The sequence below is a fragment of the Setaria viridis genome, chromosome 9 (genome assembly GCF_005286985.2).
Source record: "Setaria viridis chromosome 9, Setaria_viridis_v4.0, whole genome shotgun sequence".
NCBI lineage: Eukaryota > Viridiplantae > Streptophyta > Magnoliopsida > Poales > Poaceae > Setaria > Setaria viridis.
Window position 1 is genome coordinate 51,741,485 of NC_048271.2, and position 13,082 is coordinate 51,754,566.

The window sequence follows — 13,082 nt, forward strand, 5'->3', positions numbered from 1 at the left end:
GCGCCTCTTCGCAGCTGCACCTCCATGGCCTCATGGACACGGTCTGGGAGACCCAAGCCTACACCCACATACAGTTCGCACACAAGTGCACGGCGCATGCATCTCTGTGGCCTCATGGAAAGAAGGGATCGTTTACTGGATCGGCTGCGCGGGGAACAGCTTATTGATGATCTCCATCACCAGCTTCGCGAACTCGTGCTTCCGCACCACCTCCGGCAGCGCCTCGATCCGCCTCGCCAGCTCCGTCGCGCGCACGGGGAGGTGCTGCGCGTGCGCCGCCGCCGATCAAACAGCAGTCATCAGCTATAACGATCTAGTTGTCGTCACTGCATTGAATTAAATTGACAGGCGGGAGGAGGGTACTCACGTCCTTGCCCGCCGCGAGCAGCTTCTGGATGGCGTAGTTGGAGTACCAGCCTTTCACCGCCACCGCGAGATCGTCGTCGTGCAGGTCCAGGAACGCGTCGAGCACGCGCTGCAGCCCCGCGAGGGATCCCGTCGAGAGGAAGCACGCCTCCACTACGTAGCAGCCGAACTTGTCCACGGACAGCTCCACGATGTCCTTCGCCACGCGCTCCACGATGCGCGCCTTGAACTGCTCGCTGCCGTACCGAAGGACATGCTGCAGGAAGTAGGAGCTGCAGGAGGTTTTTTTGTCAGTTACGACCTGATTGTTGTCTGATGAGAAGGATCATCACACAAGACGACAGGGCATCATTGCCATCGTCTGCAGAACTCGCACCTCCATCTGCCCTTGGCGAATGCGCTGGTCCGCGTCAAGATGGTCGCCTCGAGATCCTTGAGCTCGCCGTTTCTTGCGTTCTCCAAGCACACCGCCACGCATCCACCCGAACTGAGACGATAGTATCTCGTCAATGGCACCGAGGGTGTCCTTGAAGATCATCTATCAGGAAATAAACGGAAATCAACTGAGAATTCGGCCCAACGGTTTGCACAGTCGTATCGTATTCGCACTGGTAGGGGCACATACCGAGCAATCCTCGTAAGGCAGCATGGTGAAGCAATGGCGAAGCACCGCAAGGCCTTCGCGCTCTACCATCAGGCGTTCTTTCCGGAGTAGTCCGTGGACGAGCGTCTTGCACAGTGGACGGTTCCACGCCACCACCCTGATGAGCTCCTTCAGAGCCGTGCAAGAAATTAAGCACAAGAATCGCTGTTTAGTTCTACGGCAGAATTAATCCAGCAGATCTCTGACATTTCAACAAAATTAGTATTCGTTCGAATCTATCTAGTGCGCGTTTTGTACTTTGATCTTTCTCTTGGTTTCCACTACTGAATATGTGAATCGCAAAACCTTGGGGCTCAACTTCAGATTTCCCACCAATTTTCGCAAAATTTGATGGGAGGAGTTGATCGGCGAACTTACTTGTGGTCCTCCTTGCCGTCGAATTGCATCAGAAAGCCCTTGCCGTTGCACATGGCGACGATGATGTCCTTGAGCTCGTTCACCCTCCCGTTGCAGGCGTGCAGCAGCGCGAGAAACACAGGGTACCTGTTAGTCATGACCCTGTGCACGATGGGCCTGACGCAGGCGATCACGCGCCGGCGCACCGTCGCGTCGCCCTCCGCAAGCAGGCCGACAACGTGCGCCGAAGACACGGGGGACATCACAAGATACTGCTCCGTCGAGCCGCGAAGAAGGCGAGCCCGGACCTCCTCCTGTGTCAATGGGGGGCGATCCGCGTCAGCGCGCAGAGCTCTGAGAAGGGCGGGTGTGTACGGATGGAGGCTCCCGCTTCCATTCCACAACGTCGGCGGCAACTGCACTTCGGAGAGGTGGGACAGGGAGATGGGGCGGTACTCTTCGGCGCCGGCGCTCAGCCTGCTCGGCATCGCAGCCGCCGACGGGGTGGGCGCGTCGGGGCGTTGAAGCTCGGGGGGGGGGGGGGGGGGGGGGGGGGGGGGGGGGGGGGGGGGGGGGTCACGCCGAAGGGTGAGGCGTATACGGGCGAGAAGTACCCGGTGCCCGATGCCCGGAGCTGGTGCGGGTGTGGCAGCAGCCGCATGTCGGGCGTCGCGGTCGGCGCGGCGAGCACTTGCGGCGGGGACTGGAACATGTGCGGCGTCGGAGCCGCGAGCACTTGCGGCGGGGCCTGGAACATGTGCGGCGCAGCGGCGCCGGAGGCGCGAGCACTTGCGGCGGGTACTGGAACATGTGCGGCGGCGGAGGAGTGAGCACCTGCTGCGGGTGGAGCAGCAGCGACGAGGTCGCTGCAGGATGGAGCGGCTGCAGTTGCGACGAGGAGGGATCGCCGAGCCGCACCGCGTGGAGGAGGGCTGAGGTCGGCGGCGGGGTTGGACGAGGCAGCGCCACCCTGCCCGTAGTTGTTCGGCTCCATGGCGATCGAGTCGCGCTGGATTGCGTGGCGGATTTCGAAATGAGGCGTGTGCCGTGTGCGGGCGCGCTTATATAGAGGCGGGCCCCTGGAGAGCCGAGAGACGCATGCCGTTCAGGAGCCGCCGAGTTCCAGAAGCGTGGGACCCACTGGGCAGCACATGCGAATCAGGCCACAAGGGACTGAAGCCTGAAGGGCAATGATCAGAGAGAAATCAGCTTCATTACGGTTCAATTCACCACCGGGTCACCAATAATTCACCAAATGTTAGCACTGCTAACAACTTACAAGAATTCAGAACCAGTAATATTCCACAAATCACAGCATATGCAATCAGTCATCTTCCTAGCTAATCGGCAGTGAGCTCAAGCTGCCCAACATCTTTATAGTTTGCGCTTCTTGGGTTTTCAGTAGTGCAAGAACATTCCAATGACTTAACCGTCAGCCGTCTTTCACCATTCTAGCTCTCTCCAGGATGTACTTCCCTTCCTTGTATTTCTGGCTTTGGTCGTAGGCTTTCTCCTGCAGCACACCACCCATGAATTAGGATACATCATGTGAAGAATAGGGTAGCAATATGGATACTGTGCTTACTGGTTGATGCAAATTTAAAGCAAGATGCATGAGGAAATGGTAGCAATTGGCCACCTAAAACCTGACGACTAGCATTTTGATGAATGGAATGGTATCATGTCTAGGAGACGTAATGTTTTTTTTTTACATTAGAAGCAACCAGCGGTAGAAAAATGATACCGGCGCTACAGTGTTACATGGTAGAGAAAATTTGTCCACTAACAGTTAATATGATTGGGGTGAAAGTGTTCTTGGGACTTGTGAACATCACAGCAGAATGAGGCCTGAAGTTGGGTTGAACAAAACTAACAGCCACCAGCGCAATGAGAAGTATGCAGAGATCATAAGAAAAAGAATAGATAGATGTGCAAATTATATTATCAAATTGGGTAAATCCCTGACTTCTTCACTGCAATCTCAAAGTAAAACTTTCAAGAACAGGAGGAAAAAAACTAGCACGAAGAATAATGTGAGCATGACATCTGCAGAAGACTAGATTTTAAATCATCTTGCTATCCAATAATTAAGCCCAAAAGGTGAAACAAAGTTCACTTCAGTGTTAGATAATAGTTCCAAGAAAAACAGTTTATGCTGAATGAAGTGTTAATCTTCTTCCCATTCATGGCCACTTGATTTTCAATATGTTTCGTAAAGAAATGATATGTTTGTCTTCTTCGGCATTCTTTCATTTTTAGCAAATTGTCACCGAATAATTCTGCTGTATTTTTTTCAAAATAATTTTGCTATTGTGTCTAGTGTCGAGCTCAAGCATGAACAAAGAATGAGATAATCATTGTTGCAAGATAAACCAAAGCATGTTTGCACTTACATATCTCCAGCCAAGAATCTGTTGGCAGCAGCTACAGTAGATGTCATTCACTGTGTGGAGCCCAGTTACAAGATACCGATCCTCATTAGGTCCTAGGCATATGTTCACACTGAAATATGGCCAAAGAAAAAAAAAAGAGTTTAAATGACCATATCTGAACAGGCATGCATGGATCAAAGGCAGATAGTCTGAACTCTGAAGGTACAGATGGGGTTTTGACTTGTGCTGCTTTGGATACAATTTATTCACAATCTGGCAGAGTGGCAGTGAGCTTATCAGAACGGCTTTATAAAATGGAATGGATATCGATTTTGTGGCAAGTACGAAAACAATGAATAAACATCGAGAACTATGATAATGGTTTTTCTTTTGAGGCAAACACTGCAAACTGCAGCTATAACCATCAGCCCATCACCAAACAACATGATCTCAACCTTTTGTCATCCTTGATTGAAATACACCTACGAGTTTTCCTTGTCAACTGCCATACTGATGTGATCCCCACCCCTACCAACAATATCCAACAGCACACTACGCTGATTTGTGAAACAAGTTACAAGAGTACAATCTGATGGCCGGACAAGCGTCCATATCTGTCGGGACCTCAAAGATCACAGAGACGTAACAAAGAATGGACTGAACCATTTTCAACTCTGAAAAGGCTCTGACATCTTAATCAAACTCGAACACATTTACAGGCATATCACAGGTATGATATAGTTTGTTTGGCAAGGAAGCCAAAATTCGTGGTATTCACAGCAGCATTTCTAGTAGTGTTGGAGAACCTGTAATGACCACGACTTTTCAATGTAACCTGAACAAAGTTCTCTAATCTCGCTTCAATTCCAACGGGGATCAACTTGAACAGAACTAAATAAGGGGGCAGAGAACATACACGTGGTCGAAGAGGTAGGCGCGGCCAGTGCGGCCGTAGAAGTCCCTGGAGATGATGGCGTCCTTGGAGGCGGCGTCGACGCGGCAGCGCCGGCACTTGAACACGCCCTCCCCCTCGAGCCGCTCCACGAACAGCAGCCCCATCCCGGAAACGCACCGCCGCCAGCCGCCACTGCCCGGCCAATCGACGGATCGACCAGGCGATCGGAGCCAACCTCCGCCGGCGCCCTCTCACCCTCTCAGCAACCAAGAATCGACGAGGAGAAGAAACTCACTCAAAGCAGCAAGACGGGGAAGGAACAGCAGGAAAGGCAAGGCACCGGTCCCGGCTCCGGCTCCCAAGAAAGGAAAGAAAGATGAGGAACCTTTCCTTTCCTTGAAGGGATGGCTACCGAGGGGAGATGCGGCGATGGATGATGGGTTGGGGGAGGGAAAGGGAGGGGAAAAGGGAAGACGAAGAATGGAGTGTGGGTGACTGCGACCCCAGCCCTGCAACAGCTAGCAGCGGCGCAGCGCCAAGCATGTGAGTGGCGCGGAACCGTGGGGAGCCGTTGCGCGGCGCGTCCAGTGGCGTGAGCCGTGAGCGGGTGGGTTGTGTACTTGTGTATTTATAGCGATGGTCCGACCGAAACCGAAAATGGCGCCACGATTCTTCATCATCTATTCAGTTGATACCTTGTTATAGCAAAGGGAATTTGCTTATTCAGCCGGCTTATCAGCCATCAAACAGTGTTTTCCTCTCACAACAAATCAGTCGTTTCAGCTTTTCAGCCGGCTTATAAGCTGAAGCGAACAGGCCCAAGATGACAGCCGCTTCACTGATTGGATTCTACTGTTTCGCGAAGCAAATCTGACCTGTGATGGAGCGATCCAACTCAAAGCAAAGCATCACAACACGTCAACACACGCATGCGACGATGCGAAGGTTAGACCCACTACAGGCAATAGACAACAAAGGGCCTGGAGTTCTGAATCCATCCCGAGGTAGCAAGCAGCATCACCGTTCAACACAGCCCAACACGGCATTCAGCAGAGATCCTGTGAGTTGGAAGCCGGAAGCCTGGCATGCTTCTTTGGTGCACAGAGTGGTTCAGTCACGCATCAGGCGTGCGACCATCCAATCAGGCGAACATCACAAGGCATTCACTATACACTCCTTGCGCCCGCAGTCCCGCTTACCATCTTGGCTCAGCATTCTTGTGCCACGCCAATGCAGAGTAAAACTTAATCGCCAAACGACGGTTTAACGCCCAACAGAACTGTCATGACCATAAGCCAGAGATAGTACCAAATTAAATCACCCAGACTGTATAATAGTACAATACACGAGCTGCAGCAGGTTGTAGATACAGATTCTAATGGCACTCCTTGTGCCTACTACCGAAGCCCGGCATAAGCTTCAGACTCATAAAGCATTGTACAAGTCAACCTAAATGCAACGTGCACGATTTCAGCTGTCCAGATTGAGAAGCTGATACCAGATTTCTACTAAAATGCAATACTGAGACCAGTAGAAGGTGGGGAAACCACTGTTTGCCCCTATATAAGGATGGAACCGAGTCATGGTGGGTATACCAGTGAGGTAGCGACAACCATTGAGTCCGAAATGATGGTGAGCATAGGAGAGTTTGAAAGCGGGCAACAACAAGCAGCAAGGAAGCAGCCAAGTTGTTTTTCATTATGAAGTCCACGTTGAGAAGCTTAGGTTCCACCTTGGATTCATGTGCTGAACACAAAGCCACGGAAGAACCTGCAAGGAACAAAATACAAACAAACTAAGCAATAGAGTTATTGAAAGGAATGTACCTATGAATGGCATGAGCATGTGTTCAATCCATAGACAAACTTATTTCTTTCAATTGACGTTATTTAATCATGCAGCAACACAGCACAAAATGCATTAAGCTAAGGTGCATGGTAGAAGCGTGACATTCGATTATTTCATGAGCTTAAGGAGATTTGGCAAGGCCAATGCTACTTGCCATCCCATTTTATATGTCCGGGGCAGGTAGAACACTCACATTGGGCTATAAGTCCCAGTATATCTTCTGGGAAAAACTATAGTGGGTCTTATCATTGATTTGTTTCCTTACCTAACTATGGAACAATATAGCCACCCAAAAAGACCAACGATTCCAAGCTTGGAAAGTAGCAATCACCAAGTCAGGTATTACTAATTAGTTTCCTCACCTAAATGGAAGACTATACCATCACCTAAGAAACATGATGTTGTTCCAAGCTTGGAAACTAAAAAGTTGCTACAGACATGCATAAGTTTGGTGTGAGGTGCCAGCAACATACCTAAACAAAGCTTCTTCCAAAATTGGAAATGTCAGCACCAGGCAGAAGATACAACCAGCTTTCTGCTCTTCCAACCAAGATAAAGGACACCATCCCTCTCCTCAAGTCTGTAGTAGCTGTGGTAACTATCCAGCAGTGTTTTGATGGTACTGTTCACCACTGGACTTAATGGGTATGGTCTAAATCCAGCCATTGCAAGCCTTGCCCTCCATTTTCCGAAAGGCTCATGCCTTTCTATTCTTTCAGCACCTTCACAAGCAATTAAATTGACAATATCTCTTGCAACACAGTGCTGCTCTGCGCTAATGCGCTTCTTATCATCCCTGGGGCGAGCAACATCTATCGCCTCAAACATCGCTGTGTAATAATCAAGAGTCTCCAGGTATCTAAGAAAGAAAGGTGCCGTGTTTGTATTTGCCTCCTGCTCTACGAGAGTCACCACCCTAGGAGAGAGGCTCTTGACCATTCTCAATATCCTATCACGATGGTTTTCTATGCCCACACTCTCATCAGGAGTATGATGCAGCTGATAAGCAAAATTGACAACAATTGCCTCCCCAGGTCTTACACAAAGATGTTCATACATAACTTCATGACTAGCTGCTGGAACAGGATTGAACTCAAAGGGCAGACCACATGACTGGGCAATGCTGTGTAACCTCTGTCCAACTATATCCAGTCCACCACCTCGGGCATGAGCAGAATTTGAGTCATCTATGCCAGTGATTCTTAGGTATGGTCGTCTCCCAGGCCTTGAAGCAAGGGCCTGGATCATAGTCATCCACTGACTCCCCTGAGCGATTTGGAAATCAATGATGTGAATAAAGTTTTCACCCTTAACAGCATCAGCTATGGCACCATTGGCAGACATGTAACCAAACTTAAAGAATGGACAGATGTCGTACAGAAGATGCATATATGACATGAGCTCAGAACTCGTAGCCACAGGCTCTTTGCACTTCAGAGATTTATATAGGGCATGTCCAGTGAAAGAAAGCCTTGCAATAAGACCTTCCAACATATAAGCTCCCAGACGTTGCATCGGTTCACCAGAGACAGAAACCATCTGCCTTAACTCAGACATCAGCGCATCCATATAGAAAGCATTCTCGTCAACAGCCTTACCACATGCTATAATTACCTGCCGCAAATCCCCAGTTTTAATTCCCAAAAGTTCTCTCCAGTTGTTCTCATGCAAAGCAGTGCCAGGTAGTAAGGAGCTATCAGGGCTGCCTATGTCAGAATCAGGTCCAAGCATTACATTTTCTAGATCCTTAAGTGTCCAACTCGGGACCTGAGTAACACACGACGCACTTGGAGAGGAACCATATGCATGATCTGAGTGGCTCTCTTGCTGAGACAGAGGACTCCCACTTATGCTCTGAGAAGAGGTAGAGCTATGTGCAGGATAAACACAATTGGCTGAGGACGAGTCTAGGGTGCAGTACTGTGCTTGAAAACCTTGAGCTCTAGAATTGCTGGTCTGCGATCCATCATCAGAGGAAATGTAATGACCATCATCATGATTTTGTGGCATATAGTAAGTACCATTGCCCCCAACATGCACTAGATTGCCATTGTAGTACGATATCTGGGTATTGTCCGGATATCTGTACGACCGGTTAGAGGCCTGTGTCGACATATTTTCTGGGGAGGAGGTATATGCTGGAACACAACAAGATGATCTTGCCGTCTCTACCACAAAATGCTCAGCATGATGACATCAACTGGAAAGGGCAAACATTCAAAGGTAAGAAAAATTTGCAGTTGTACAAAAACAAGATACTTGTAGAGCAAAGCAAAAGAACAAATATATAGTCTAAACCTCTAAGGTAGAAACAAGACAAATTAATTTCCATCCAACACATGAAATCAAATGTCAGTACTTAAAACATACCATCCAGTGGACTATTTGGTACGGTACTCCTTCCGTCCCAAATTACTATTCGTTTTGGCTTTTCTAGGTACATAGGTTTTACTACGTATCTAGAAATAATATATATCCAGGTGCATAGCAAAGCAATGTATTTAGAAAAGCCAAAACGAATAGTAATTTGGGACGGAGGGAATACTTCCCCTGGATGGGATGGTGTACTTGTTCATAGAAAAGACCATACTATTCCAAACTTATGTGCAAGAAATACTCTGAGGGCTCTGAAAGACTACGCATTCAGAAACAAAAATGTTTTCAGAGCTATCATCTTCCTATAAAAGAATCACCGGTTCAACTTGACAGAATTGTTGACTTTGACTGGTAAGTTGCTAATCGGATTTGCATATTTTGTTTAAGAATGTTATCGCTAATCGGATTTGCATATTTTGTTTAAGAATGTTATCTTGGAGCTGATTATCATGCTCGCAGTCATTGCTAGATATGGGCAGTATAGGTAACGCTTTACTAAAATAAACGGTCACCAATTCACTTCAACATGGCTACAAGAACAGAAATATATCTGGAGAATTCATTAGTGACCAGAGCTTATGGTATCCCATTAGTGAATAGATAATGATACAACACATTGCTGTGTTTGAAAAAGAATACATAGAACACCATGTACGTAGTACAGAGAGCATTAAAAAATGCCAGATTCATTGTCTATTTTATTCCTTGACATCTAGGATGAATTTAATGCTGGATTCGTACGGTTTACTTAACTTCATGTGCACTAATACATGATTTTTGCCGAATTTATGGAACATTGCAGCACAACTAATTCCCTACTGGAAACATTGGAACGGCCAGGCACAAAGTGCGAACTCTACTGTATCTGAGATGCCTATTCTTTTGTTAACGAAAGACACCAGAAAATGAAACAGGTTTGTAAAGTTTCGGAAAAATAATTAAAAATATGTGCAAAATAGCAATAAATATTGCCCAGAATTGCAAAATCTAAAAACAGTCTTTTAATAACATATATCCCGTGGGAGAAATAGCATTTGACCACAAGGGGTATATTTCATGATCCATACCATGATTTGGGAATTAACAAAACAGAGAACGGGTCTGTAAAGAGTAAATGCATATGCAGTCATGTAATGGGTTAACTAATATTAGTTGGTCTCCTAGATCCTACAAAGATTCAAACTCTAATTGCATTTGTTTGCAATGATGCGAAGAACTGCCGTTTGAATGTCTAGTAGAGGGAAATCTGCCATATATAAAAAATGTAAGACAGGGTGCATGGGTAATACTGCTAAGACTTAGGAGATATGCTGATGTTTGCAAAAGCAGTGCAAACCATGTTAGGAGTAACACCCAATCCAAACATGCCACAATTGTGTCTGATAAAATGTGGTGTGCTTAGCAACACCATGCCATAAACACTTGGTTATATAGCTGACTTCTGTACCCCTTACAGCTAGGAAATAAGATCAGAAGCTAATCAATAATTTTATACAAAAATGTAATGCTATTGGATAGAAACTGCAACCTCCTATCTCATCAGCATGTGAAATCGATAGCTATAATCAATATATAATGCAACAAATCGTACCCCAAGAAGTTAGCAAAGTATATGCTGTTTGGCGTGTTTTACTTTTGCATATACCCGAGCCATTATAGTGGAAAATTTAGTGAAATGTTCAATTTCATATACGTTTTGTGTTGTACAGTATTTAATTTGCATGTTGTGCCAGTCCATGTATTCTAGCAACTGCTGGATTACGACATGCGAAATTCTGTGATCCCTGGTATTAGTGGTACATAAGAAATTGTGTCCGTGTAAGTATTGTAGCATCTGTGCAAGTAACACATGGGGCATTCACCGACATTACTACAGGCACGTAAGGAACGAAGTCTAGCATCGTTGGTGAAAGCTTTGGGTGTAGGCTGCCACCATGAGGTTTGAATCCTTGTCAGCTGCAAGTTGGACACCTTTCTTCTTCACTAAAAAGATCCTAGTTTTTTTCTCTTGTGGGGAAAAGGATACCTTCATCCTAGGTTCTCTATTTTTCTTTACTACTGGTGGAATGTTCAATTTGGTCCTGCAGTGCTTGGTATTAGAACAGTGAGATTTGAAGCAATATGAACATGATTGCGGTAAGAGACTGGGAGGCAATATGATGTTGCTCCTTTCAGCATAAAAAGAAGAGAAAAATTAAACAAAAGACTTGCAGATATTAAAGATAACTCAAATAGTTACGTGTATGATGTAACTGTATGGACAGCCAACACATAAATAGATACAATCATGGTCACAGTGAACAATTAGAGATAAATTAAGCACGGGAAGCGTATCAAAGCAGGCTGATGGTGGCATGACATGGAAAAGAACACATGCGCAACTACAAAATCTGCAAGTTGAATCCCAATAGTTTCGCAAGCAATTCCTGACATATTCCTATACAATATAAGAAACCAAGAAATTCATAAAGATGAATGTCAAATTATTGAACTTCTTTGAGAACTCCCACTTATAGGCCCATCGCCGATGTAGCTAAAGAGTACCCAAAGTCCCTCCCAATGGACTAGGATTAGGATGCAAGACACCCCCTTAGAGCAGCAGAACAGGAGCAAAAGCAAAAGGACAACAGAGAAAAACAAAAGGCAAGAGAGATGTCATTTTCTGATCCATTGGAGTTAATAGAATCGTTTAGCTGGGGTCTCCAAAAATCCAAGCGGATCTGGTATGGCAGCAACATTTTAGAAGCAACTGTGGCCATCATAAATCATGGTCCAAAGATGAAATAAGCAATCTTGCCTAGTGCCTGCCTGGAATTACTAGGTGACGCAGGGTCGCACGACGCAGCATGGTACCGGATGACCACATTCATCCACCAAACAAGGGAGTCAAAAAAGTTGAGATGATGAATTGGCAGTGCCTCATGTCCTAATAATGAATGAACTTTGTTCCCTGCTTGGTCATGCAAAATTTTCCTAGACCACGCTCTATGCATATCTGCCTGGTCCTAGTCTCCTAGAGATATGAACGCGGTCAAAGCAAAGGAGCTGAACATGAGCAACGTTTTTTTTTCCTTCTTTATATGAGGACCACCAAAATTTCTGGAAAATAAACTGCTACTAGTGCTCCTCACAACAAACAAACGATTCCGCAATAAACTGGATGGACTAGGGTTTCCGAATTTTATCCCGGCGAGCAGGATTCGGATTCCATTTCTCAGAGCAAATAATAGATGCTGATTCCTGCAGAACAAAACCCACACACTTCGTAAAAAGCAATCTAATCCTTCCTTACCGGCGAAAAGGAGAAAGCAATCCAAGTCCGGACGGATCTCCACTCCACGCCAGGGCAGACAGTAGAGAGGCGGAGCTTGCTCAAAAAAGGTAGAGAGGGGGAGGAGGACTGCCAGTACAGGATAATTGTGGGCGGAGCGGCTTCACTTGGGTGGAAGGCGGCACGGCTTCGTGCGCGAGCGGCGTCGAGAGTTCAACGGCGTGGTGGTGCGGAAACGGAGAAGGCAAGGAGAGGGTTCGGGAGCCGGGATTGGTGGCGGCGTCCGCTGCCTCACCGTGGCCGCGAGCAGAATGACGAGCACCCAGGACAAGAGGACTAGGGGAGGAAGAAAAGGGGTTGATTAGTTGAGACCCGAGGGGGCGGCGCGGCGGGGGTATTCCCGTCACTTCGCATATGTGATTCTCCTGTGCGATCACTGATCATCATCGGCAACTGCAGTAGTACTGTACTAGCAATCGAAGGGCTTGATATAATTAAACAAAAATCATTAATTAATCCCCGATGATGATTAGTTAAAAGGAGTAGGCATTAAAACATGATCCCCCACCAGGCGCACAGAATAATGACCAGGCAGGCACAGCCCACCTAATTAACCAACAGCGATCCGCTTGCTTGCTTGCTTGCACGAAATTAATCGCTTCCCCCTTTCCTCCCCCACGCTTCTTTTTCCTTGACGCGAGATGCGGCGTCGACGCGTCTAGTTTTCTGGCTCGTCGTGCTTGGCCTTTTGCGCCGGCGCCATGGCCGTCGCTGTTGCTGGAGAGGGGGGGGGGCGCGTCCGGTGTCCGTGTCACTGTTCGTTAATCACTGCCCCATCCGTGGCAGTGGTTTGGGAATAATTTGGAGGGTATGGCTTCAACGGCATGGCAATTAGGAAAGCTGATGGGTTGCCGTGTCCAAGTTGCAGAAAGGTTACTCCTGAGGCGAGATATT

The 13,082-nt window shown here is 47.1% G+C and overlaps 2 protein-coding genes across 2 annotated transcripts; both read right to left on the minus strand.

Annotated features, from left to right (window-relative positions):
• Positions 1–2,562: 2,562 nt before the first annotated feature.
• On the minus strand, positions 2,563–5,763 carry LOC117837225 (putative yippee-like protein Os10g0369500). The gene is made up of 3 exons (XM_034716811.2): positions 4,655–5,763; positions 3,760–3,868; positions 2,563–2,879 (listed from the first exon to the last, which is right to left on the minus strand). Exons 1-3 carry the CDS (start codon positions 4,795–4,797, stop codon positions 2,799–2,801), a joined length of 333 nt encoding a protein of 110 aa, XP_034572702.1. The 5' UTR covers positions 4,798–5,763; the 3' UTR covers positions 2,563–2,798.
• Positions 5,764–5,918: 155 nt separating this feature from the next.
• On the minus strand, positions 5,919–12,474 carry LOC117837224 (scarecrow-like protein 21). Its single transcript, XM_034716810.2, has 3 exons — positions 12,150–12,474; positions 6,955–8,681; positions 5,919–6,403 (listed from the first exon to the last, which is right to left on the minus strand). The coding sequence occupies exon 2, from the start codon at positions 8,594–8,596 to the stop codon at positions 6,986–6,988; it is 1,611 nt and encodes a 536-aa protein (XP_034572701.1). The 5' UTR covers positions 8,597–8,681; positions 12,150–12,474; the 3' UTR covers positions 5,919–6,403; positions 6,955–6,985.
• Positions 12,475–13,082: the final 608 nt, after the last annotated feature.

Coding starts and splice junctions, on each gene's coding strand:
- LOC117837225 (XM_034716811.2), bottom strand. CDS start 4,797: ATGGGGCTGCTGTTCGTGGAGCGGCTCGAGGGGGAGGGCGTGTTCAAG. Junction 3,869..4,654: donor GCCTACCTCTTCGACCACGT/GTATGTTCTCTG, acceptor GCCATATTTCAG/TGTGAACATATGCCTAGGAC. Junction 2,880..3,759: donor AGATTCTTGGCTGGAGATAT/GTAAGTGCAAAC, acceptor GGTGTGCTGCAG/GAGAAAGCCTACGACCAAAG.
- LOC117837224 (XM_034716810.2), bottom strand. CDS start 8,596: ATGTCGACACAGGCCTCTAACCGGTCGTACAGATATCCGGACAATACC.